The 26617-nt window shown below is 42.2% G+C and overlaps 2 protein-coding genes and 1 long non-coding RNA gene across 5 annotated transcripts in view; 1 reads left to right on the forward strand and 2 right to left on the reverse strand.

Moving 5' to 3' along the window:
- Positions 1-3004: 3004 nt before the first annotated feature.
- On the reverse strand, positions 3005-9735 carry gpx7 (glutathione peroxidase 7). The gene is made up of 3 exons (XM_019868699.1): positions 9516-9735; positions 5899-6160; positions 3005-3263 (listed from the first exon to the last, which is right to left on the reverse strand). The coding sequence occupies exons 1-3, from the start codon at positions 9726-9728 to the stop codon at positions 3100-3102; spliced, it is 639 nt and encodes a 212-aa protein (XP_019724258.1). The 5' UTR covers positions 9729-9735; the 3' UTR covers positions 3005-3099.
- Positions 9736-11933: 2198 nt separating this feature from the next.
- LOC109515102 (uncharacterized) lies at positions 11934-12413 on the reverse strand. The gene is made up of 3 exons (XR_002168110.1): positions 12338-12413; positions 12087-12223; positions 11934-12006 (listed from the first exon to the last, which is right to left on the reverse strand). It is a non-coding gene; the product is annotated as an uncharacterized LOC109515102 (long non-coding RNA).
- A 1535-nt stretch (positions 12414-13948) lies between these two features.
- Positions 13949-26617, forward strand: part of tut4 (terminal uridylyl transferase 4) — a 70799-nt gene continuing 58130 nt past the window's right edge. Inside the window, exons 1-6 of one of the 3 annotated variants that reach the window (XM_019868702.1) lie at positions 13949-14072; positions 15364-15499; positions 15579-15730; positions 15896-16012; positions 16142-16319; positions 20252-20340. In XM_019868702.1, the coding sequence (XP_019724261.1) occupies positions 15599-15730; positions 15896-16012; positions 16142-16319; positions 20252-20340 (516 nt within the window). In that variant the 5' untranslated portion in view covers positions 13949-14072; positions 15364-15499; positions 15579-15598. The remainder of the gene's footprint in view (positions 14073-15363; positions 15500-15578; positions 15731-15895; positions 16013-16141; positions 16320-20251; positions 20341-26617) is intronic. The other 2 variants (XM_019868701.1, XM_019868703.1) reach the window with 2 other exon arrangements.

Here is a 26617-nt window from a genome sequence, read left to right on the forward strand (position 1 = left end):
AACATGTTGACATTTTCGACCGTTTTGAAAAAATTCCTAAAAATTGAACCCTCGTTATCCCTTGAGGGCTGTAGGTCAGGGGATACCTACAGCACTCCCGCTATCCAACCCGACCACTCTGGTCCGAATCCGATGTTGCATTTGGGAATAAAAGGCCTCTGAATTTTCGGCCTTTTATTCCCAAATGCAACATCGGATTCGAACAAGAGTGGTCGGGTTGGATAGCCGGAGGGCTATAGTTACTCCCACACCTACAACCCTCACGGGATAACGAAGATTCAATTTTTAGGAATTTTTTGAAAACAGTTTAAAATGTCAACATGTTTGGCGTTCAGGCCAACTTGTCGGGAATAAGGTCATATTTTCCCTTTTCAGAGGCCTTTTATTCCGAAATGCAACATCGGATTCGAACGAGAGTTGTCTGGTTGGATAGCGGGAGTACTGTAGGTATCCCCTGACCTACAGCCCTCACGGGATAACGAAGGTTCAATTTTTAGAATGTTTTTTCAAAACGGTCGAAAATGTCAACATGTTCGGCGTTCAGATCACCTTGTCGGGAATAAGGGCATATTTTCCCATTTCAGAGGCCTTTTGTTTCCAAATGCAACATCGGATTCGAATGAGAGTGGTCGGGTTGGATAGCCGGAGTGCTGTAGTTAGCCCCTGACCTACAGCCCTCACAGGATAATGAAGATTCAATTTTTAGGATTTTTTTCAAAACGGTTTAAAATGTCAACATGTTTGGCCTTCAGATCAACTTGTCGGGAATAAGGTCATATTTTCACATATCAGAGGCCTTTTATTTCCAAATGCAACATCGGATTCGAACGAGAGTGGTCGGGTTGGATAGCGGGAGTGCTGTAGGTATCCCCTGAACTACAGCTCTCACGGAATAACGAAGGTTCAATCTTTAGGAATTTTTTCAAAACGGTCGAAAATGTCAACATTTTAGGCGTTCAGGCCAACTTGTCGGGAATAAGGTCATATTTTCCCATTTCAGAGGCCTTTTATTCCCAAATGCAACATCAGATTCGGACTAGAGTTGTCGGGTTGGATCGCGGGATTGCTGTAGGTATCCCCTGACCTACAGCCCTCACGGGATAAGAAGGTTCAATTTTTAGAATTTTTTTCAAAACGGTCGAAAATGTCAACATGTTTTCAGATCAACTTTTCTACCTCCATTTGAGAACGCTTTTTTGTGCTGTTCTGAGAGTTCTTGTTCTTCCGGGGTGAACGTATCGTTAGCTGACAGCCAAGAAAGTACTTATTTTATATTTTAATTAATTTCTTTTCACCCAAACAAATGACGTTTATGCGTTAGAGGAGACACTTTTATTGTGAAGGTGACCAAAGCCACTCGCTGGCGGCAGATTACCGTAATGCACAGTATTGAAAATCGCAGTGGCGGCTCACTTGACTTCGATTTTGCGAGTGGAGGCTGGCTTGACCGCAGTGTTTTAAGTGGGTCTGCGTATTTGTGGTGCTGCCGTCGTATGTCTTCTTAGTGCGACATTCTTTGCAAATTACGGAGGTTTTATCAAGCTTTCCGTCTCTCTTTTCGAAGCCGTAGTATTTCCAAACATAAGATCTGAATGTTGCGGGTGCATTAAATATAGAAGTTTCCTCGCTGCTGCTTGCGCGAACTTCCATCGTGTTTCTCTAGTAGTGTACTGTACTGTATGTGACTCACGGCTTCCGTCCGTATTCAACACAAAACGCGAAGTACTGATGGTGCATTCATCGCACCTAGGAAAGGGCAAATAGGTGATGTTTAACATGACTAAAACGGCGCTTGCAACGGATTTTACCGATACCCACCAACGCATCGTGATGAATCCAGATTTCACCTGTCAATTGCATCATACCCAATGAATGAGCCGATGCACTCGCATCGCGCACATGCGCATCAATGCATCGATTAATATCGATTCTTTTCCACACCCTTACAACCTCTGACTGGCCCTCAGACCATGAAGTCAAAACAAAACATACATTATGCACAGCCATTATTTTGAAAGTTGTGTATGTGCACGCATGTGGACGTAGGCGCAGGCGGGGTAGCGAGCAAGAGCTATGACTTGTGTCTGGGGTGTTGCCAACTGAGCAAAGTTTTTGTTCTCTTTAATGACTTGTCCGATCCCTCGAGCAACTTTTTTCCCCCCAAAAAAGATAGTGGCCCCAATAGCACCATTCTTATTTCCTGCACAGTGGATGGAAGGGTTCGCAAATACAGTTTTATAGACAAATACGTATTTGGCATATTATTACACATACAGTATCATTTTACATAATTTTCTACATTAAACTTTCCACTGAGCTCTATATCTGGGAGTGCTGACTAGGAACGGCTAGGATGCGTTGGCAGTTGGTGCATAAAATTAATGTTTGAGTTTAGAATGTGTAAACATGTAAATTTAATAGCCGCTTATAATTTTCTTTAAATGTAGTATTTCCTTATTCTACACAAAGTATATAACAATCTACACATGCAGCATTTCACTGAAAGAAGACAACGTGCTTTTTCTCTGTACATTAAAAACATGACAGAACAAAGCTGAAGGTAGCATGCGGACGGTTGCAAAATTAATTGCCCACCCCTGATCAATGGTTTCCGTAAGTGTGAATGTGAATATTCTGAGTATGAATGGTTTTCAATATGTACGCTATATGATTGACTGCTGACCTGACCAGGGTGTGCCAGCTGGGAAAGGCTCCAGGTCACCCTCGAGTCTAAAGAGGACCAATGGTATGGAAAATGTATGCATGGACTGTATTATATAACAGCATTTCGAGTGAGGCTTTCAATGCTGTTATTTGCTTGGGCAAGTAGTGTAACCAATCCTGATAAGAGTATAATGTTGGCATCTAAGCTTATCTTTCAACGGCCTGCCATTGATTAAATGCCTACATTGATTGAGTGATTGGACTGGTCAGATTTTGACCTGATATTCATGAATGGGGAAAAATAGTCAGCTAATCCTGTATAAAAATAAATGAAAACAACTGTTATGAAAGCAAGTTTATTCAAAAAATCCAAGTTCATTTGAATATACACATGCAGATGAGTGGAGTCCACAGGTGAGAAGGTGTAGTAGGATATTACAACTCTTCTTTCTTCTTTAGGATTATCTGCCGCACCATATCAGCTACTTTTGGACGTAATTCTTCAACAGAAATCTTTGGCCCCCATGCATCCACCACTTTTCCATCTACATCGATAAGGTATTTCCAGAAATTCCAGTTAGGCTCCTTACCAGAGGATTCTGTAGGGAATTAAATGAGAATATTTAAATTTTAAAAAATTGTTCCAGTTTTGTTCATTGAGTTCATGCATGGTCATGGTAAATCACACTTGAAATTCACACTTGCCTTTTGTACCTTGGTTATGTGTACTTTTTCGGCTCAGGAAAAGGGACCAACAATCTCGACACAGAAACCTCGACATGGAGGTGACGACTCAAGCAGGGGAAATCAGTGAATATTTTTTTTGCAAATAAGATGCAAACCCATGGGGTGTTGTATGACACATCTATCAATACAGAATACAATTTGCAGATCATGTTCAACCTATTGATATGATATTACAAAGACGAAATATTTAATGTTTAAACTGATAATAGTTGTTGTGTGTAGCAAATAATCATTAACTTAGAATTTTAGGGCTGCATCACGTTCCAAAAGAGCTGGGACAGGTGTCCAGAAAGCCTGAGAAAGTTGAGAAATGCTCATCAAACACCTGTTTGGAACATACCACAGGTGAACAGGCTCATTGGGAACAGGTGGCTGCCATGATTGGGTATAAAAGGGGCTTCCCTGAATTGCTCAGTCATTCACATGCAATGATGGGGCTAGGTTCACCTCATTGTGAACAACTGCATGAGAAAGTAGTCCGTTTAAGGACAATGTACCTCAACATACAACGGCAAGGAATTTAGGGATTTCATCATATACAGTTTATAATATCATCAAAAGGTTCAGAGAATCTGAAGAAACCACTGCATGTATGCGGCAAGGCTGTAAACCAACATTGAATGCCCGTGACCTTCAATCCCTCAGGCGGTACTGGCTCAAAAATCGACATCAATGAGAAAAGGACACCACCACATGGGCTCAGGACTACTTCAGAAAGCCAACGTCAGTCAATACACTTCGACGCTATATCCGTAACTGCATTTAAAATGCTACTACGCAAAACAAAAGCCATTTATCAACAACACCCAGAAACACCTGCTGGCTTCTCTGGGAGCGAGCTCCTCAAAGACGTCCACCCGCGATAAACGAAAATCCGCGAAGTAGCAACCCCCCCCCCTCACCCCCCCGGATAGGTACATGTACTGTACATTTGTATGAGTATAATAAATATTTAGAAGGCCCAATTTAATGGTATACATGCATGTAGAAGTACATTTTGTAGTAATTAACATTACTTAATGCTGTATACTAATAGATTTAAACATGTATAAGTTAGGTTAGGTTAGTGTATGAATAACAAAATAGAGTAAACATACATGTAGTACTGTATATGTTGCTCTTTGTGACTCGCTGTTGTTTCGCTGACTTTTGCTGCTTCTCGCGGACCGTTTTGCGGACTTAATTTTTAATTTTTTTATGAATATGTTTGAAAAAAAAACTGTGATGCACTGAAGCCGTGATAAATGAACCGCGAAATAGCTAGGGATCACTGTATTGCAAAGTGGCAAAGTGTTCAGCGGTCTGACGAGTCCACATTTCAAATGGTTTTTGGAAATTGTGGATGTTGTGTCCTCCGGGCCGAAGAGAAGAAGAACCATCCGGACAGTTATGGCCGCAAAGTTCAAAAGCCAATATCTGTGATGGTATGGGGCTCTGTTCCTGCCGATGGCATGGGTAACTTACACATCTGTGAAGGCATCATTAATGCTGCATGCAGGTTTTGGAGAAACATATGCTTTTCATGGACGTCCGTGCTTACAGACAACAGACTGGCCTACCTGCAGTCCAGACCTGTTTCCCATTGAAAAAGTATGGGGCATTATGAAGTGTAAAATACGACAATGGAGAGCCCGGACTGTTGAACAGCTGAAGTAGTCCCTTAGGCAAGAAAGGGGAAGAACTGAATGCTGTTTAAAGCAAAGGTGATCTAACAATGGTAAACATCAGCTTTTTTGGAACGTGTTGCAGCCATAAAATGCTAAAATCAATCAAGTTTATCCGTTTGAACATTAAATGTCTCTGGAGTGTGCTTGCAAATCATATTCTGTTTTAATTTAAGTTAAACACGATGTCCCAACTTTTTTGGAATTGGGTTAGACTTATTTGGCACGCCAATGAGCAAAATCGATTCACAAAAAAAGTCGACACAGGTCAATTATGTACCTTGTGCCGTCGAGTGGAAGAGCTTTTGTTTGTTCTTCCTTTTACTGTAGGTGGTGGGCATAGATAAATTAAAAAGGTTTTTTTGTTTTTTTTATAAAATAAATAATTTCCCTCGGCACACTTCTTATTCTCTCAAGGCGCAATAATGTGCCATGGCACACTGGTTGAGAATCCTTACACTAGATGGGCTAACGACGTGGGAAGAAAACTGAGAATTGACCACAACACCCTACCTTTGCCTGTGACACATCTCTCGGGTCAAAATCGGGCTACATTCGTGTAGTCTGACCTCGGCGTTACTTTTTTCCTCCCTGTCATGTTGATGGTTTACGTGTTAGGTGCTATTAAAAAAAACTGAAAAGATATTCAGTCATTGTTTATGTGGTATTAGTTGACACAGACTTTGTTGTAGTTTTGATGATGATCAAACTACACTTTATGACCATTTTAAGCTGAAATTTAAGACATTCCAAAGGGTTCACATATTTTCCCACTGTAATGAACTGCAGAACATGCACACATGTTGTCTAATGTTGAACTCACCAACAAGGTACTTATAGACGTTGTTAGCTCCCGTTCCTACAACAGCAATTTTGCTAAAGATGGGAAAAGAGGCGCTGTAGACTCGGCGCACAAAGCTGTCAATCTCCTTGTCACTCCCGGGTTCCTGCTGTCCAAATTGGTTGCAAGGAAATGCCAGGACATTGAAGTGATATGGCCCAAAGTCCCGCTGCAGTTTCTGAAGGCCTTTATAGTGTTCCTCGGTGAAACCGCATTCACTGGCCACGTTCACCACCAGGGACACCTGAAGAAACACAGAAGATGCTCTCTTTAAGTTAATTAAAACAATGGTACAATGTAGCACTTTTTATGTAATTCGAAAAAGTGGCTCAGGTATCAAGGAAGACCTCTTTTCTTTGGAATTCATGGACATTTGTATAATATCAACCCAGCAGTTATATTTTCCTCACTATGGTGCAGAAAACAAGCAAAAAATGACTGATGTGAAATGGTATATGGCAAAAGGTGGCTGGCTATGTGGCTCCTGTTGTCTTTTTTTTTTAATCAATTCCATTCCATTTATTATCCATCCATCCATCCATTTTCTGATTCGCTTGTCCTCACAGAGGTCGCAGGCATGCTGCAGCCTATCCCAGTTGTCTTCGGGCAGCAACCGGGTTCACACCCTGAACTGTTTGCCAGCCAATCACAGGGAACCCATCGAACATTCACACTCACAGTCACACCTAGGGACAATTTAGAGTGATCCATTAACCTGCCGTGCATGTTCCTGGAATGTGGGAGGAAATCGAAGTAGCTGGCGAAAACCCACGCAGGCACAGGGAGAACATGCAAACAACACACAAAATCAAACCCTCGACCTCTGCACTGCGAGGCGGACGTGCTAACCAGTCGACCACCATGCCGCCCTCCATTCATTATTCCATTGATTATTTGAGTTACAACACAAAAATTGACTTTGGTTTGAATAACAATGTACAAGTGATGTGCAGGTAGCCTTTTTGTCCACTTGGGGTCGCCATCCTCCCTACTCAAAGTAATGAGAAAACAATCTGGACAGTGACATGAGCTATGTAGGCGTCCAATTGCAACGTGACTGACTATTTTGTAAAATTGACCATATGTAAGGGATATGCACAGAAACCTCATAAAATGTGTTTCATGTTTGTCTGAGATTATCATCAGGGCCAGTTTGTGCACTATAAAAGAAATGGCTTGTGATTATTAAAACATGTTTTTTTGTTTTACTTGTTTTAACCAAGACAAGGGAAGTATATTCACTGGCAAACACCCCGTTTCCCCCCAAAATTAAATCATGATACAAAATACATTTTAGAAGGCGGCCCAGTGGTCCAGTGGTTAGCGCGTCGACCTCATAGTGCAGAGGTGCAGGGTTCAAATCCGGGTCCGGCCTCTATGTGTGGAGTTTGCATGTTCTCCCCGTGCCTGACTGGGTTTTCTCCAGGTACTAAGGTTTTCTCCCACATTCCAAAAACATGCCAAGCCGGTTAATGGAACACTGTAAATTGTCCTTAGGTGTGAGTGTGAGCGCGAAAGGTTTTTTGTGCCATGAGATTGGTGGTGGGCAAGACCACTGACAATCATTGCTGTATTTGCAAAGTTATGAAGACTATACCGATCACATTTGACTTTAATTTCATCCCAATTGAATTTTAAAGCATGCAGCGGACAAACAGTATGTAGGAATTCACCCAGGGAGACTGTTGAGTTCTTTTGTTGCCCTCTCCAAAAACAATTCCATTCAGGAACGATCATCTCATTTCAACAAACATTTGTCCCTCTTCCCACCCGTCTTTCCTATGTCCATCTCTTCATCTCCTTGATGGGATCTCAATGTAACTGCGTTGGAGTATAGCACTCCATCCTGATGAAATTACTGTAGTTGGAGTAATAGCCATGTTGGAATGGCCCTGCCAGAACTGGCACTGACCGGCCCTGTACATTAATGATGTCATCTGATTAATTTAAATTATTATTTCATATTTACCTAGTGCCAGAAGACAGCTGGGATAGGCTCCAGCACCCCCGCGACCCTTGTGAGGATAAAGCGGTTCATAAACTGGATGGATGGATATCTTTATTATTTGAGTCTTGAAGAAAATATTCTGTGTCATATTAAGTTGACAGAATTCAAATTACTCAATATTAAAAACGAAAGAACATGTTGCTTATTACTTTTACATTTATTTAGGAACTTTACACTGTCTCATTCGGTGCGTCAATGAACTTCGGCTGCACCAGCACAGTCACATTGTGGTCCCTAGGCCACCGCGCAAATGTTGTTTTGACAGAACTTTAACAACTACATCTATTCCCAAAAGTTACTCAAGTAAATGTAACAGAACAAATACTGCAGATTACTACACGCCTCTAATTACCACAAACAATATTTTGCACTATTGCAGGGCGAGACTTCTGATCAAGGAATGTTGTTGGTTCATTTTGTGAATTATAATAGCAGCCTGCTAGACCAGGCGTAAATGTCACTTGGGAGTTGATTGCATACTTTGAAGTCACATTAGTATCTGACCACAATAGAAACCAAGTTAGAATTACAGTACAGATATTTGCAACTCATATCCAGCCGAGCCTAGCAGTTAAATATAAAGAGATCTCACCAGATATTAATGCTGCACATGAATATATGTAAGAGTAACAGTAAGAGTTTTCAACTGGAACAAATTATACGACCTCATACTGGTCTAATGACACTGTTATTGTACACTGACTAGGATAATTATGACAATCCCTTTTAACATCTAACGGCTAGACTGGTTTTGTACAATAATTAGAGTGCTTTAATTCACTTCTGCCAAGTCAAAAAGAACATTTCAGACATGCGTAACTACATTCTTCCTTCACACATTTCAGATATCGGCAATGTCATTTGGGGGCAAAGCACATCACTTTTTGTATTGGGTTTGTCAATGCACAAATCCACAATGTCAAATTGCGGATGTCTGGGTCAAAATCTTAACTAAAAATTAAACTGGAGCTATAGATAAATGCAACTATGTCAGAAAGATCTTTAATTTATTTGCTTTCGATGAGTCAAGGTGATCAACTGCATATGTCGCTTTTTGAATATTTTGAGTCAAGTTTTAACGAGGCGAAATCTGAATTCAACTGAGTCTAGTTGCCACGCGCCATACAGTTATCGAATGCTACAATTAGAACTAACGAATACAGATTTAGTGGAAAACTTTTGATTTTCATGTACTGTACCTTGCTTTAGATTGACTTTCCTGTACCTTGCTTCCACTTACCTTTTCCCTACGTGTAACGCATAGTAAGCCTGTGACACAGGTGATAAGCAAGTGACTCCCAAGTCAAAGATAGTTGCTGGTACATTCGAAAATATTAGGTCTCCGACTCGGGACCGACTTTTGAAGAAAGTTCAGAAACTCTTGCAGGCCAAATTGCCACGTAAGCCGACGGGGCTACACGTTATTGCTCCCTCTGGTACGCACACGAACCAAGTGTCAAAAAGGAAACAAAAATTCCGTAACATGACAGATGCAAGTCATAGTACTCGCGATGCTTCATGCAGGTGGAGAGTTTTGGCGACAACATGAATGAGACAGGACGAATATCAGATGTAAAAGTCCAAAACTTACCGAGCCCCTGTATTTTTCAAGTGACACTAATTTCCCTCGACTGTTCACAACTTTGAAAGCATAAAAGTCTTTGTGTTTGCCCGCTGCCAGGCTGAATAATGTTAGCAGCATGGTGAGAGTCGCAGAAAGCATCTTTCTTCTAGTTTGGGACCAGTGCCAACGACTGTGTCTGGGTCGAGGGTTGTTGCTCCGCAGCCTCCCAGACTGGATCATGGAGGCCACACCTTCGGGGAGCCATAGACAAAATACTGTACATGTATAGACCTCACCTTGAGCGAGTCGGCCTGTTGCTGAGATCCGTACGTACGTCCGCCATATTGAATGTGTCACATCTGCCTTGTAAACTAATGAATAAATACAAGTCAACTGAACCGAAAAAAAAAAAATCCTTCCTAGCCAATACAAAAACGTCAGGCCTCTCGTTTACTCCTGGCGTATCTCATCCACCCCAACTCCCTCGGGGCTTTGCCACCGAAGAGCTTTTGAACGACGCCGGTGACTTCAACCCCAAAGATAGGAGAGCCCACCATTTTACAGAAACTGCCCTTGCGAAAGTGACCACTGATCTTCCCCTACCTATGAACTCCAACATCTCATCCATATTATTATTACTCTATCTTAGCGCTGCCTTGACAGGTGAATTTGTTGCTTCTTAATCACGATAAAAGCAAGATGTTGATCGTAGGCCGTCTTCAGCATCGGCATCTATTGAAGGACATGACTGTGTCTTGATAAATGTACTCCTACCCAAAGTGATTCAGCAAAAAAATCTCAGTGTTTTGATTCAATGCTCTCTTTTCAAATGCACATTAAGAATATAGTTATATTCCAAACTGCATTTTTTCACCTTCGCAATATTGTTAAAATGCATCCCACTTTATCTCTTGATGACACAGAAATCATAATTCATGCATTTATGATGTCTCACCTCGATTTTTACAACTTTTTTCTCTCGGGTCTTCCCATGTCTACTGTGAAAAATCTGCAGTTACTACAAAATGCTGCAGCTCGACTCCTGACGAGGATGTTTGATCACATTACCCCAATACTAGCCAACTTGCATTGGCCTCTAAAGTGAGAATTCTGACTTTAATCTTGTTGCAACGACTTTAAAGTCAGAATTCTGACTTTGTGACGTTCGTGGAGCTATGAATTGTGGGGGGACCGTCAGCGTGTGGCGTGGCTTGGAAGAAAGGACATCATGTCGTCACCCAGCGACTTTTTGCGTGGCCGAGGAGTGTTGGAGGACATCCTTTCACTTTTGGAGGAGCAGAGGGTGAGTAAACAGTGTGTCGTGTTTGTTTCATTTGGAGTTAAGGTGCTCCATGGAGCTTGTAGCTCCGTTGCTAGTAGTGATGGGAATCTGAAGCCTCATGAAGCAATGAGGCTTTCCATCCAACTGGGTCGGTCCTGGGCCGATGCATCATGAGGCTCCATTTGTTCTATTGCGCCATCATGTGGAAAATAAATGTCATGACACAGTGATTAAAATACCATGGATTTGATGGAGTCAAAAGGGCAGGAAGTTGTGATGTGAATGAATGTGCGTGTGTTACTTGAAAGAATGATTGCTTTATTTTAGACATTGACATAAACAAGGAACAAGATACACCTTACATTCATTTTTATTGAGGAAAACAAGCATTTCCAAAGTGTTTGGCTTTAAACGGTTTCTTTTCTTCGATAGGATTTCTCCTGCTTTTGAAAATAGTCTTTCACAAGGGACGGATGAGGCTGGGGTAAAGAGAAAGGTTATAGCTAATTTGTCGAGGTTGTACATTCGTTGCAACATGTGGAAGGTGCTGTTCCAGCGTGTCTCCACCTGAAAATAAAAGGTCATTATTGTTTGAAAGGGGAGTGGAAGCAGTTATGGATGTCAACTTACCTCTTGAATGAGCTTCAGCACAGGCGCTGTAGGCATCATTTGCTCCTGCACCTGTGTCAGCCTTGTCTATAAAAATTAAATATGAAACAAAACATTATTCAAGTCATTTTGCATTAATTTGAATACTGCTGTGTAATAAAGGAATTCACCTTTGCAGTGGTACTGCTTTTGAAGTAGCCAACTATCCTCCTACACTGAAGACGGATCTCAGACAGCTCAGTGTTTTCTGCCAGAGCCTTCTTCACGATCAGATATGTGTGGCGCAGATGAAGGTCTCTGGCACATGCAGCCATGTTGGCTGCACCATCTGTCACAAGGCAAGTTACCTTGGTGGAAATGCCCCATTGTGCCATGAGTGCCGATTGAACGGAAGCCATGTTCTCAGCTGTATGGCGGTCAGGGAAATGGAGCACACCTAACACAGCTGAGTGCAGAGAGGTGTGCTCATCAATGAAATGACAGGTGACTGCCAGATATGCATCTGTGTTGATGCTGGTCCACATATCTGCTGTTATGCTCACAGCAGAGGACTTTGCTATGAGGTCTTGGGCCTTCTCTTTTGCCTGCTGCCTGCTGGTACCTCTCCTCCACCATGGCTTTCAAAGTCTAAAGGAAATGAGAAAGAACACTATTGGAAGAGCACTTATGGGGGAATGGGGAAAAAGGATGCATGTGCGCTCACACACCCGCCTGGTGGGGAGAACATATGTAGGGTCGAAAGCTTGGATAAGCTTCCTGAACCCTGTGTCCTCCACAAAACTGAAGGGCTGGCAATCTTCAATCACCATATTGATTAATGCCTCTTCCACTGCATTCTTATTCACTGCAGTTTAAACAGAGACAGAGTTAGTGATAGATGTCATTCATTTCATCTGTCACATTTGAAATACACATGGTAGGCTATGCTGTTCTTTCATTGCATGTTAAAATGCCTTACCTGGGGGTGGTTCTGTTTGAGTTGTCTCCTTATTTAATGCAGGGCCCTATAATGCCTCAACATAGATGACGTGTTCTCTTGGTACCCAAGTTCTGTGGAACAAAGTTTACACTTCACCTTTTGAAATATCAGCAAGTAGAAGAAAGACATTAGAATGAGGGATGCACTGTGCTGTCACAATAATGTACAATATATATTCACACTGGTTATAATTTGTACCTTTTTAGGAGAGATCTGCTCAAAATGATCCCAGACAGGGGACCGTTTTTTTCGTGCCAAAACGCCTTACTATACTATGTCGTTTTTTTCGTGCTAAAAACGTCTTACTATACATGGACGTTTTTTTCGGCTAAAAACGCCTTACTATACTATGTCGTTTTTTTTCGTGCTAAAAACGCCTTACTAAACGATGTCGTTTTTTTTGGCTAAAAACGCCTTACGATACTATGTCGTTTTTTTCGTGCCAAAAACGGTGTGTGTGTGTGTGTGTGTGTGTGTGTGTGTGTGTGTGTGTGTGTGTGTGTGTGTGTGTGTGCTTGCATCTGAGATCAAATTTGCTGCAGTGAAAAACCCCCTGTTGTGAAAAATTTCTTGCTGCAAACATGATTTCGCTGTCGAGGAGTTTCACTGTAGTAAAAAGGAGGTGAACTCACGTGGCGAGTAGAATGGCTTGCAGTTTAAAGACAGCGACTCCAGATCCGGGCTGCAGTGTGCGTCGAGCTTTGTCAGTGCACCATTCTTCGTTGATATAGAAGCAAATCCCACCCACCACCTTTCGATTTCCCTGATAGCTCCGTGTCTCGGTCGGCTCGGAGTAGGCGGAAGCCGGGTAGATGTAGCGCGGAAGCCGGGTGGCGGTCACTGAGCCAGGTTTCATTGAAGCAGAGCGCAGCAGAACGTGCAAAGGTTTTGTTGGTCTTTGTGAGGAGAAGAAGTTCATCCATCTTGTTTCGCAGAGATCGTAGATTAGCAAGATGGATCGATGGGAGAGGGGTTCGAAATCCACGCTGCCGGAGCTTGACTAGCACGCCGGCTCGCTTCCCCCTCCTCCGACGGCGTTTCCATGCTCCGTATAGCGCAGCCACTCCGCTCGCGATTAGCTCCGAAAAACCTTGTGGATTTTTGGGTGCAGGTGAAAAAAGTCCGAGCGTAGACTCCCCAATGCTACGCAACTTTTCCCTCGTGTAAGTAAGCTGCTCAGGGTCGCCCAAAACTAACGAAAATGACAAAAACAGCGATAATACTAGGGATCAAATCACGAAATACCCACTTTAGGCCTAGATCCAAAACTCACCACCAGCCACTGATATTTACCCTTTCACTTGATTTGTCACACAACGTTTTAGATACGGAGGAATGCCGGATAAAAAAAATATTTTTTTTGTTTTGTGTTTTTATTTTTGTTTGTTTGTTTGTTTTTATATTGTGGCATGAAATTTTGTACACACACACACACACACACACACACACACACACACACACACACACACACACACACACACACACACATACAAAAAACGATTACCATAGAGTTACAGGAAAACCCACATTATCGAGGAGCTGAATGCATCATTGTACACGCCCCTCTGAGCGTCACTGCCGCTCCCACAATGCAGCGGTGTAATGTATGAATATAGCGTCAAGTGCTGCTGTTGTGACCAGGCCGTGGGCTCGGCAAAACATGTAGAATAGAAACCATGAAGGCAACAAAAGAATAACCTTAAATCGTTTGAAAGTAAGTTAATCCTTTTGTTCATTTTTCTTACTGAACAGAGCCGATAACTATGCCTTTGAAGGCTTGATGTCTGACAACTGGGTGAGAGTATTATTTCCCGTTAGCTTGTCCAGTGATCCATAGGGTTTTTTTTCGTTTGTTGTTCGCTTTCTCAGACTACAAATTCCACAAAAAGTGAAATCAAACCATCCGTTATAACACAGGACTCACTTTTTGCCATAGAATGCTTGTCTACCCCACCGAAGGTAGTAATTGTGAAGTGTGTTCGCTCGTGTTTACGTTTTGAAAGTTATGCTAATTTAACCGTTCGCATACGTACTTGGTCTTTTCCCAACCATGGTTATCAAATAAATTGTTGCACTGAGGCTTATTAAGACCTAACCGTAGCTTGAGCTAACTTTATCAATCGAAATAATGTATAAGATTTGTGTTTGACAGCATAAAAGTTGTATGTTGTGTTTTTTTGAAACATATTTTTTACTGCTGTATTATTTATTGCTGAGCATCATAGTGTTGTCCAATGTTCCTACTTTAATTCATGGTTCTCTTGGCACCATTGGACCGCTCACAGAAAATATACACAATGCAACAAGTGATTTACATAATTTCTAAGAACAACTAAAGAAGTTGTTCAACACTGCAAAATGCGAGGTGATGCTGTATCAAAATAAAATAATCACAATGTAGTTTAATATCCCAGAGTACTAATTTGTTGCGTGTGCAGAACACAGGTTATGGTTTTTGCTGTTTTACAATATTAATTGAGAGAAAGTTTGATAACAACGTTAATGAGGTGCCCCCCCCCCCCGAATTGGAGGAAATACCCATAATTGTGCTTATTTTAATAAAATGCAGAGTTGTGAGGTTACCATGCATTTTACTTTATGCCCCACTTTCCCACTTTTACCCAGACTTTCGGTGGTCGACCTTCTGGGCTCTCCATGGTGTTAACTAGACCAAAAAGATTAAAAGCATCTCTTAAGGGATGGATGAGTTTCTGTGCACTGTAAAGTCAAACAAGCAGTCTCATCCTAAAGTACCCAAATCCTTGCACAGTTTGGCAAAGGAAGCACAGAGAGAGTGCACTGTCTCTTTAAAGTGCAACAAAGAAAACCCCAGTGCCCCAAAGGATGATCTTAGTCTAAAAGTGGCAGGCAAAGCTTCATTGGATACAGGGAAAAGATGCTCATCAAGGTTATTTTTACTGACTGGAAGAAGAAGTTCTAGGGAAAGAGGGAAATGAATCTTTATTTGCCCAAATCCATAGTAGGGCATTATGTCTTTATTCAAGGGACTGTTTTCTACAGACAGCGGCTCAGTTGCAAATAGAGAGACCAGCTCTCCTGTTGTGCCAATTTTACATGAGAACGTCACCTTAGAACCCAAGAATAGTTTCATTGGAGCTCCTGGAAATGACAAGCGTCATGGTGGGTTTTCACAAATCATTTTCAACATTTACCTCTTTTTCACTAAATGTATCCTGCTAATAAATGTCCTGTTTTTTAGGATTGAAAGCTGCAGCACTGATGCATCACACTGTTGAGGGGTGCACATCAGTGGGGCCAGTTACAATGGAAGGATCGCTGACGGAGCAACAGCTTGGCCTCCGACAGGCAGAGGAACGTCTTTACAGAGATTATATCCACAAGCTTTTAAAAGTATGGGAGTAATCAATCTGTTCATGTTAAGTCATTCACAAGACCAATTTCAATCCTTAAGTGAAATTTGAATACCTATTTTAAAATATGGTTGACTGAAATTGTACACACTTGTTATAAGTGAATATTTGCAGATGGAATATTTTTAAATTTTTGTTTTCACAGCAATCCCCAGAATACCCAAAGTATCAATACATATGCAAGCTGTGTTCGGTTCATATTGAGCACATTCAAGCAGCACACAAACACATAAAGGAGAAGAGACACAAGAAGAACATAATGGTACGTGAATGCAACATTTTGTATTTGACCAAGCACTGAATTTTCAGTTACACTTACACTGAAAATAGTTTTTTAATTTTAGGTTAAATGGGATTAGAGTAAAAATATGTTTTCGTTCTGCCATTTTAGGAAAAACAGGAGGAAAATGAACTGCGTGCCCTGCCACCCCCTAATACTGTACAGCTAAGAGCCATCGACACAGCTGTTCTGGAAGCAGCCAGGCAGAAGGGGATTTCTGAGGAGGACTTTGAGCATCGAAAGGCTGTGGTTATTAGGATGGAGGACATCATAAAGAAACACCTCTCAGGTTGTATGTTAATTAAACAATTAGGCCTTGATTTGCTGTGAATACAATCCCTAGTAAAAAAAAAATGAATCAGATTCATTGGCCATGTATGTAAAACACACAAGGGACTTATTTTCCCAGTTACAACCCACCCAGAGGAACATAAATAAAACAATGACCAACACGGGGAGACAGAACGAGGTGACATTCCACGTCCCTGAGCTAGCTTCTGTAGCCGAGGATCGAACTGCCTTTGGCCGCCGCCGAGCTCATTTTGCACCTGACCCCTTTGGCCCCTCCCTTTGGTAGTGAGCTCATGGGAAGGAGGACCCACAATTCCTCTTCGGGATGAGCCTAGCCCAGCCCCATGGGTGTAGGCCCTGCCACCAGGCGCTCGCCAGCGAGCCCCACCTCGAGGTCTGGCTCCATACGGGGGCCTCGATGACCCGTGTCCGGCAAGGGAAACCAAGGATCATATATTTGACCCATCATAATGGGTCTTTTGACCCATATATATGGCTCTCACAAATGGCTTCAACAAAATGTCAGTATAATAAGCCTTTGAATGTATTCTTTAAAATAATTTTGTGATAATACTCACCATTAATGTGAATGGTTTTCCGTTCCTCACGGTTGCTAAAAATAAAGCAAAACTATCGGAATGAAAGTCATCTTGCCAGGTCCATACGCGAAGTTACTGCTAGCTAGCTTGCACACTGCTCAGTAGCTTGCATGCTTCCTTTCGGCCATCTCTCGCACAGTATTTTGATGCGAACATAGCATGGGGCGTGTCAAAGTGCCGCTCTGCATTCGACCGTTTCATCAATGGTATTTTGTCATTGCAAATCAGACACACCGCAGAACCTGTTCTCTCCACAAAGGCGAATCCTTCGGTCCATTCGTCCCGAAGTCTACCAAACTCGTCATCTTTTTTTTTATTTTCGCCATCTTATTCGCTTAGGATTAGCTTTGAGCTACTGACCGAGCGGGTTGATTCAATAGGGGGCATATACCTGTTTCCACAGCAACGGCAACGTTGGCCAGTATCATCCAATCAAAATGGCTCCTGGAGCCAACTGCCGCCCGAACGAGGAAATGAGCAGTGAAAAATCGATCGATGGATGCATTAATAAACAAGCGAGAATACTTTTTTATCTGCAAGTCAGATGCAATCATCAAAAGAGCCATATATATGGCTCGCAAGCCATAGTTTCCCGACCCCTGATCTACAGGATGTGAAAATGTTCGCAATTCCGGTAAAACTCACTGCAATAAAGAGTCACTTGCATGTCGCTGTTTTGGATCCAATGATAGAAAATAGCGGCATGGACACACTTATTCCGTCGTATCGAGCGGGAGTTACTTGAGTTGGCGCTACTGCGGGCTTCCGTAATGTCTCCCCCTCCCTCCCTGTGCTCTGCAACTTAAAGTAACTGCGCCACCTGGCGTTGAAATGCCTGTCATTACAGGTCCAAATGAAATGAATGCAATCATTTACATCGATCCTTAATTGTGTACCAACCTTTGGTGGGCCGGATTAACAAGACCAACGGGCCTGATCTGGCAACTCTGACCTCGGACCTGTTTGCTGTTGTTTTATTTTTAGTAATAACCTTTACAATACCACACTGCTAGGGGGCAGTGTTGCCTCAACGAGGGGGAATGAGAGCACGAGTCTTGGGGGGTGAGTTCAGTTGTCGTACTGTTGGTCAAGGTGATCGGTTGTGAAATAGAGTTCTTCAATCATCATACAAGTGGAGTGCCATGGGTGACCCTGCCAGGGGCATAAAGCCCTCAACAATTTAGATCCTCGGATTATTGGGACACATAAACCCTTCCACCACAGTAAGGTGACGGCTCACGGAGGAGGGGTTGTTACCAAAAAGTTGTATTTTGGTTTCATCTGTCCATATGACATTCTCCCAATCCTCTTCTGCATCATCCAAATGCTCTCTAGCAAACTTCCGATGGGGCTAGACATGTACTCTCTTAAGAATGGGGACTCCTCTGGCACTGCAAGATTTGAGTCCCTGGTGATGTGGTGTGTTACTGATGGTGGCCTTTGTTATTTTGGTCCCAGCTCTCTACAGATACCCCGTTTGGTTCTGGGATTTTTGCTCACCGTTCTTGTGATTGTTTTGGCCCAACGAGTTGAGATCTTGTGTGGAGCCCCAGATCGAGGGAGATTATCATTTGTCTTGTATGTCTTTAATTTTCTAATAATTGCTCCCAGAGTTAATTTCTTCACACTAAGCTGCTGACCAATTGCAGATTCAGTCTTCTCAGCCTGGTGCAGGTCTATAAATCAGTTTCTGGTGTCCTTTGATAGTTCTATGGTTTTGGCCATCGTAGTGTTTCAAGTGTGACTGTTGAGGTTTATACTTATAAACAAGTTAAAATGTGGCAATAATACAGGTAACCAGTGGAAGACAGAGGAGCTTGACATCATGCTTGTTTGAGGGTGACAAAATACTTATTTTCCACCATAATTTGCAAATAAAAACCAGACAGTCATTTTCTGGATTATTTTTTTTTTTCATTTTATATCTAATAGTTGAGGTACACCTATGAAGAAAATCACATTACCTATGAAGAAAATCACAGACCTCGCTCATCTTTTTGTGCTGGGGCACAGTGATTTTGGTATAAATTACAGTGCATGACTTCTGCAGTATGACTAAGCCAGGTAAATTGATTTAGCCACTACTCATCAAAGCCACTAATTCGTGTGTTTTTGAGAAGATATGGAAAGAGGACTAAACAATTCTTTGAATTATGTACATGTTGGCTTTGTGTTGTTCTGCTCCTAATTCAAACCGAATTTATGTACTCTTGCCTTGCCGACTCGTTTTGTCCTGCCTTCTGACCCTTGCTCTCACCAACCAGCCCCTTGTGAACTACTTTCAGACCTGACACAAATGTCCACAATTTGTTACTCCCTTTAATTATTAAATTTTAACTGCCTCTTATGTTAATTTCTCTGCTCTGTTTCACCTGGACTCTTGACTTTCCTCCTCTCCATGTTGCTTTCTCAAAAAGTGTCTGATTTTGCCTGCCATATCTGCAATGCTAAAAATCATGAACTTCAACACGAAGGAAACTTTTATTTTTTTCAAATGAATATGGTATGCTTGGATGCAAAAAACAGGCACAATATACCTGTTTGTACCATCCACCAGGGAAAATCACGATGCCGATAGCACAAGCTAGCCGGAAAAAAACAATTTGATCTGTTTCTTCTTCGGTAGTTGCTTCAGATCTTTCTGGTGCACTGATGTTGATACGACGCCTCCATAGTGGCGCAACATTTAAATTACAGTTAAAATACATAGTTGCCGCAGAAAAACGGCAATTGCTCAATCAACACAGCTAGAGCTTTGCACTTTGTTGATTGATATCAGTCGGTCTGGCTGGGAGCGGGATCAAATTAGCTGGAGGCGGTTGCCATGCAATGTGCCATATTGTTCCCCTCTGCTTGCTCTCAACAACTGTTACTGACAACCACATTTCCACTTTTCCTTGATTTCTTTTTAGTGTTTCTTTGAAGCAGGGGTAGGGAACTCCGGTTCCTCAAGAGCCATATCCCGTCTTTTTTAAATTACTCCCTACTCCAACGCACTTGATTCAAACGATCAGCTCATCAACAAGCTCTGTAGAAGCCTGAAATGCTCATGATCAATTAATTCAGGCGCATTGGAGTAGGGAGAGCTCTAAAACAGGCAAGATATGGCTCTCGAGGAACCGGAGTTACCTACCCCTGTTGGTAAGTTGACAAAATTCAACAACTGAATCAGCATACTCCAAGACTGATTCCTTAATTTTTGCCAGGGGTTGTAGTAGAATGCTCCTCACAGTTGTTAAAAATGCCACATACACATTTCATGTCTGTTGCACATTGAAAAGTCCTATACACCTTAATATATTTTTAATGTACGTTCTCCTTTATTGTCCAGCTTGCACTCTAAGTCTCTACGGTTCTTGCCTTACCCGATTTGCCTTCAAGACGAGTGATATCAACATTGATGTCATCCACCCATCCACAGTAAGTCTGTCAATTTTAGTCACAGCAACTAACACTTCTTATACAGCAATTCCGCAGCATAGCATTGTAGCCTTAATGGATGTGGCGATAAGTGCCTCTTTTACTTTTTTACATAGAACTCAGTGAAAGTGGGATGCTGTCCTAACTATCCATTTACAGTACTGTACTTTGCAGCATGCTTCCTAGAACAGTGATTCCCAACCTTTATTGAACCAAGGTACATATTTTAAGTTTGAAAAATCTCACGGCACACCAAGCATACAAAAATGGATACACATGTCAATTGTATACTTTCTGCCATGTCAGAGAAGATCATTTTTTCGTTCTCAATGTCACAGTAAATCGCTGGCAGAGATGGATAAACAAAGATAAATTATTTGTCATGAATAATTTTTTGACCATTCATTGAAATGTTATCATTTCCTGGGGCACACCTGAAGAGCTCTCACGGCATGTGGTGCCCAGGCACATTGGTTGAGAATCACTATCCTGGAATAAAACAAATATATTAAGGTATAATTACTAGTTACCTGTTAAAAAAATGCAGTAGTAACTTAAGCCGAGTGCCATAATATTGAAGTAATGTAATTTGAATGCTCTGAATTACATTTGAATTACATTAAGATTACCGTATTTTCACAACCATTCGGCGCACCGTATTGTTGGGCGCAGTCTCACTAACGGGTGCTATTTTGGTATTTTACACATAGACAAAACGCACTGTATTATTGGGCGCAGTTTTACAGTGGTAAAACATACGCCAGCTTAAACATACGGCATGTGTGCATGCATGCTAAAAACACGCTAGCTTGAAGCATACGGTAACATGCTAAGACATACGGATACACGCTAAAAACACGTTTTTAAAAAGGCAACGGAAGCAAAACTGAGTTCGGTTGCATTTTATTTAGCCAGCTTACAATGTACTCACGTTTTTTGATCAATCAAAAAACGTGAGTACACAGTCGAACAAACGTGAGTACACAGTCGAATGGTGACTGTGGAGACGCTTCTGCCGGCTGCTCTTTGATCAACAATCCACCGCTCCAGTTGGTCTTCCAACTCGGGCCACCTCGCCTTCTGTCCACGGAAACTCAGCTTCGTCTTTTTGACTTGGCGAAGCTCGTTCTCCTGCTTCCTCCATTTGCGAGCCATGGATTCGTTGACTTGAAATTCTCTCGCGGCTGCTCGATTCCCATGTTTCTCCGCATAACCGATGGCTTGAAGCTTGAACTGAGCTTTGTAGGCGTGTCTCTTTGTAGAAGTAATTTCGGGGGTTCTTAGAAACCAAAACCGAAGTTGTTTTGCAATAACGCACATATCCACACTTTATACAGGTGCTGGTACCTGCTAGGGGCGTGCCTTTAGCATCCACTTACACGTCCACCCTTCACTCATTGGCGGACTTCTTCGCCGCATGCCTGTCCTCATTCACTTCCGCCTTTTCTCTATATAAACGCGTGTCGGCTCTCTGTCAGGTTTTGGTACTCAGCGCATACACAAGACGCTCCGCATTATAAGGCGTGCTGTCCACTTTGGAGAAAATTTTAGACTTTTAATGGCGCCTTATAGGTGTGAAAATACAGTACTCCAATCCTAAATATCCTAAAGAAAATAAAATACAAATAAATATTGCTACAGTATGTATTTGTATACAGCGGACCTGACTATTTGCACATTGTAGGGACCAGGCTGGCCCGTAAATAGAGAAAATTCATACATAGATCAGTGATTCTCAACCCGTGTGCCACTGCTGGGGTACATTATCGTAAGCGTCCTCCCTCACTGTGTATGTCCACTTACTTGCTCGCAGCAACACCACGCCGACTGACTGGAATCACGGCAGTCCATTGAGCCACATTACAATTGTAACAATTTATCCACTTGTTTCGCTGAGTGTTCAAATTGTTCACATCCTGTATGTTATGTGATATCGTGAGCACCAACAAGACTGTGTGTAAGTGTTTTGGCAGTTACAGTGTTGATGGTGGTGGAATAAAAAACCTGGAGGCAAAACTTTCCTCCGCGGTGGCTTTTGAAGTTTCATGGTAGCAGAGGATGGTTTTCAATTACACAGTATCGCCGAAATTTGACGGAAGTCAAGGCCATACTAGTGCTGGAAAACCGAAGATAGTATTTGGAGATTTGTTTCAGGCTTGGACAAAAAAAAGCAGGCGCTCGTGGCGGTGCTGGGCCTCAAAGCAAAAGCCAGAAAGACTGCTTTGAAAATGTCCGCGGATGATCCAAATATTGACAACAGCATGGAAACACTTCTCGCTTAGTAGGACATAGTGTTATTGAGAGAAGAACAAGACCGTGCTTATGAAGCGTACTCCTATTTTGACTCTATACCTAAATACTGTGCGGTGTCCATGGAGTGCTATATAATAGACTTCGAGCAAAGATACAATCGGATGACTGCCTGATGCTGTCTTAGCAATTAAACACCTGGATACGGCGTACCTTGAGGAAAAGAGGAGACAGCTAGCGCTTATGGCGTGATTTTTTTGGGAAAAATCACAGCGAGCAATGGCAGCAAGACAGAGTAAACAGCTTTTTTCACTGATCAAAAGCCTGCAGTATCGGGGAAAACTCAGAAGGATCAATGTCCTGTCACAGAGCGGACAGCGGTAGCAACAGTAAGATGCAAATCCACTCAACAAATATGATAAGCCAACAAAATGGGCTGTTTGACAAAGCATGTACCATTGGGCCAAAGATTGTCCTCATTGGAAGAATGAAGTCAAGTTGACAAAAGATGAAAGTGTGGAGGAGTGTAATAATACACTTGTGAAGTCCTTGTCATCACAACAGAGATGTCTTCAAAAGAAAAACGCCCCTGTAGCTTCACAAGCAGTTTGGCCATGCCTCTGCAGACCGGCTGCAGAGGCTCATTCAAAGCTCCTGAAATACTGAGACTGTTTCATCACTCTGGAGGAGCTCATTCGTGAGGAGCTCACAGGACCAAGCCCAAGCCTGCAGTGGGCTTGCCCTTAGCCTCTGAATACAATGAGACAGTGGCAATCGATCTACAAGACCTGGAACCTCTGTGTGGTACCTGCACATCATTGATCACTTAATATGATTTAGCGCTGGAAACATTGTGAGGACCAAGAAACCTCCGGAGATCCTCATCTCCTTCATTCACTTGTGGATAAGTATCCACGGTGCACCCAAACAGATCTACACGGACAATGGTGGAGAGTTCAATAATGAACAGATTAGAGACATGGCGGATAGAATCCAACATTGAAGCAAAAAGTACATCGGGATACAGTCCATGAAGCAATGCAATGGACTGGTGGAAAGACACAACATGACAAAAACGGAATGATCAATGTGCATGGTGAGAGTCCACACCAGCTTGTATTTGGACACAGTCCCAATCTTACGTCTGTATGAGTTGATAAACTGCCTGCTCGAGAGCATACTAATAGGAGTACTAGATTAGGGCAACACTTAGCTGCATTACATGCTTCCAGAACAGCTTTCACAGCAGTGGAGTGCTAAGAGAGAATAAGAAGGGCATTACGCAAGCAACTGAGATCTACAGATGAGAAGTTTGAACCACGAGACAGCGCATTATAAACGAGTAGATGTGGAAGGGTCCTGCTGTATCTATTGGTCAGAATAGCACTGTAGTATACAGTATACAAGTATAGAACAATGTTTATGAAGAGAATTACTAACAATTGTCAAAAATGTGTTACTACTACGTGGGTTTGTACACTAAAAGAAACATCAAATGGTATTGTCATTAAAGCTCGCCTTGTGGTGAGAGGTTTTGACAATATCCATGAGTTACATAAAGATTCTCCTCCATGGGCATCAGAGTCACTCTGACTGCTGTTAGCTGTGACATTTGAAAACAAATGGACAGTTCATTCGATGGACACTAAGTCTGCCATTTTGCAGGGAATGGACCTCTAGAGAGATACTTCCATTTGCCCCCCCACCAGAAGCTGTTGTGGACAGCAGCAATATTCTATAAAAGCTAAAGAAATGTGTGCATGGACTTGCCGATGGTTTCCTCTATTGGCACAACAAAGTCAAAAGTCAAGCAGCTCATGCTGAAGACTGGTGGTAAAATGTCACGTTGACCCGGCCTACAGTATTCTATTGGCAAAATAAAGCAGTCCGAGATCACAGTAGTATTGGCGTGTTATGTGGATGATTTTCTTTGGGCGGGGTCACAGCACTTCATTTCCAATGTTGTCATCTGCTTTGAATGTGGGCCGTGATGGACATGAGTTTCTCACATGCTGGGATGGATATTGCAACTGTTGATGGTCTAGTGCAGGGGTGCAAACTCAGGTCCTGGAGGGCCGTTGTCCTGCATGTTTTCCAAGTCTTCCTGTTGCAACGCACCTGATTCAAATGAATAGGTTCAATGTCAGGCTTCTGCAGAGCTTGCTGATGATCTGATCATTTGAATCAGGTGTGTTGCAACATGGAGACTTGGAAAACATGCAGGACAGCGGCCCTCCAGGATCTGAGTTTGACACCCCTGGTCGAGTGCATAGGTGTCAAACTCAGGTCCTGGAGGGCAGCTGTCCTGCATGTTTTCCAAGTCTCCCTGTTGCAACACACCTGATTCAAATAAACATGTTCAATATCAGGCTTCCACAGACCTTGCTGATGATCTGATCATTTGAATCAGGTGTGTTGCAACAGGGAGACTTTGAAAACATGCAGGACAGCGGGCCTCCAGGACCGGAGTTCGACACCTGTGGTCTAGTGCAAGTCCATCAGTACACTTACATTGACAATCTGCAACCAATTTCTTTATAGAAAGCACAAGTTATAGAGAGAAATGCTCCACTGAATGAGTCAGAGAGGGATCAGCTGGGGTCCAAAATAGGACAAATTTTGTGGGTTGCTTCACAAACAAGATCCAATGTCATGTTTGACATGTGCAGCCTGGCATCGAATATTATAAATGCTATTGTTCAGTCCATACACGAGGCCAACGAGGTAATCCGTACACTAAAGTCGGAGAAGGTCACACTTCACTCATTGAATACCACCCCTTTTCACTGGAGCAACCCCCTCAATCCCTCACATTTTACTGAATTTTGACTGATTTGCAAGGCCCACAGAATTTTCTGTTCTATGGCTATATAAACATGCGACCCGTCAGAAGAAAGGTGAGACTCTCTTCTTTCAGCAGAAAAAAGTTTGTTTCTATCTTTCTCCGGTCGTTGGTGATCAGCATTAGAAAACTGTTTGTTTTATGGAAAAGGCCGATTTTCTTCAGAAATCCATACAAAATGAGCTTTTTGTAAAAGCATGCATTTCAAGCATCATTTCAAGTTGGGTGACACTATTTTTTGCTTTTGTGACAGCTCAAATACCTCAATAAAACAAAACAACATTACAAAAAATGTTTTGATAGCAAAATAACTTATTTGCACATAGCAAAACTATTGAACTATGAACTGGAGGAGCTCGTCTGTTATGAACAGCTGGAGGAAGTCAGCTGGCTCTTCAGACTCCAGTTGTGCAGCAGCATCAAAAGGCCCAGGGGTCGCTGTGAAGGGGATGGTTTTTGGCTTCCATCCAGTTTGTCGCCACATCGATTCATCCCCACCACGTCCAGATGCACGACCTATAAATTATAGAAATATAAACATTTGCAAATGTTAGATATTTATTGCCGCAATGTGAAGTGAAGTTTAACTTTTATTTACTTCTTTGCACTGACACCATGAGCGGGTGCTGTTAGGCTGCTAGATCCATGACCTGTAAATTCTAAAAACATAAAACGTTGCAAATATATCTTGCTGCAGAGTGAGGTACAATACTTTTATTTACCTTTCTTTACACCACCAAAGCAAGGAGTCGTCATCTTTTGGCTTCTGGTTGGACAATCTGTAATTTATAAAAGTATGTACAATTACCACACTTTTATTTATTTTTTTATTGTTGCTAGACACTTAGATTTCCCCATCTCACACACGCATACGTGCTCGCACACTGCTATTTACACCATTCATTCCACATTGCTCAGCATCCAATTTGAAATGAAATGGAATATGAATTGAACACTAGTGGTTTTAGCAGAGCTGAGTGGACCAAATGTGTTTTGTTTTTTTAAAACCTAGAATGGCGACACGCAAGTCAGCACATTTACAGCATTTATTTTCATCCACATCTATGAGACGCATCAACTGTACATAAATGATTAGTGTTACTGGCAACTTTATAGTATAGTGGGGAATGTAGCGGTGCATATTTTTTTTTATCCTGGACTCAAATTATCCTCAGAAGAGTATAG

This window comes from Hippocampus comes, unplaced genomic scaffold, assembly GCF_001891065.2.
Source record: "Hippocampus comes isolate QL1 unplaced genomic scaffold, H_comes_QL1_v1.1 scaffold233, whole genome shotgun sequence".
In the NCBI taxonomy this organism is placed as follows: domain Eukaryota; kingdom Metazoa; phylum Chordata; class Actinopteri; order Syngnathiformes; family Syngnathidae; genus Hippocampus; species Hippocampus comes.

Bases quoted from the DNA above. Each gene is read 5' to 3' on its own strand.
- gpx7 (XM_019868699.1), bottom strand. From the start codon at position 9,728: ATGATCCAGTCTGGGAGGCTGCGGAGCAACAACCCTCGACCCAGACAC. The intron at 6,161-9,515 runs GTAAGTTTTGGA...GTGTTTCTTCAG, and splicing joins TTGAAAAATACAGGGGCTCG to GTGTCCCTGGTGGTGAACGT. The intron at 3,264-5,898 runs GTGAGTTCAACA...AATTCCCTACAG, and splicing joins CGTCTATAAGTACCTTGTTG to AATCCTCTGGTAAGGAGCCT.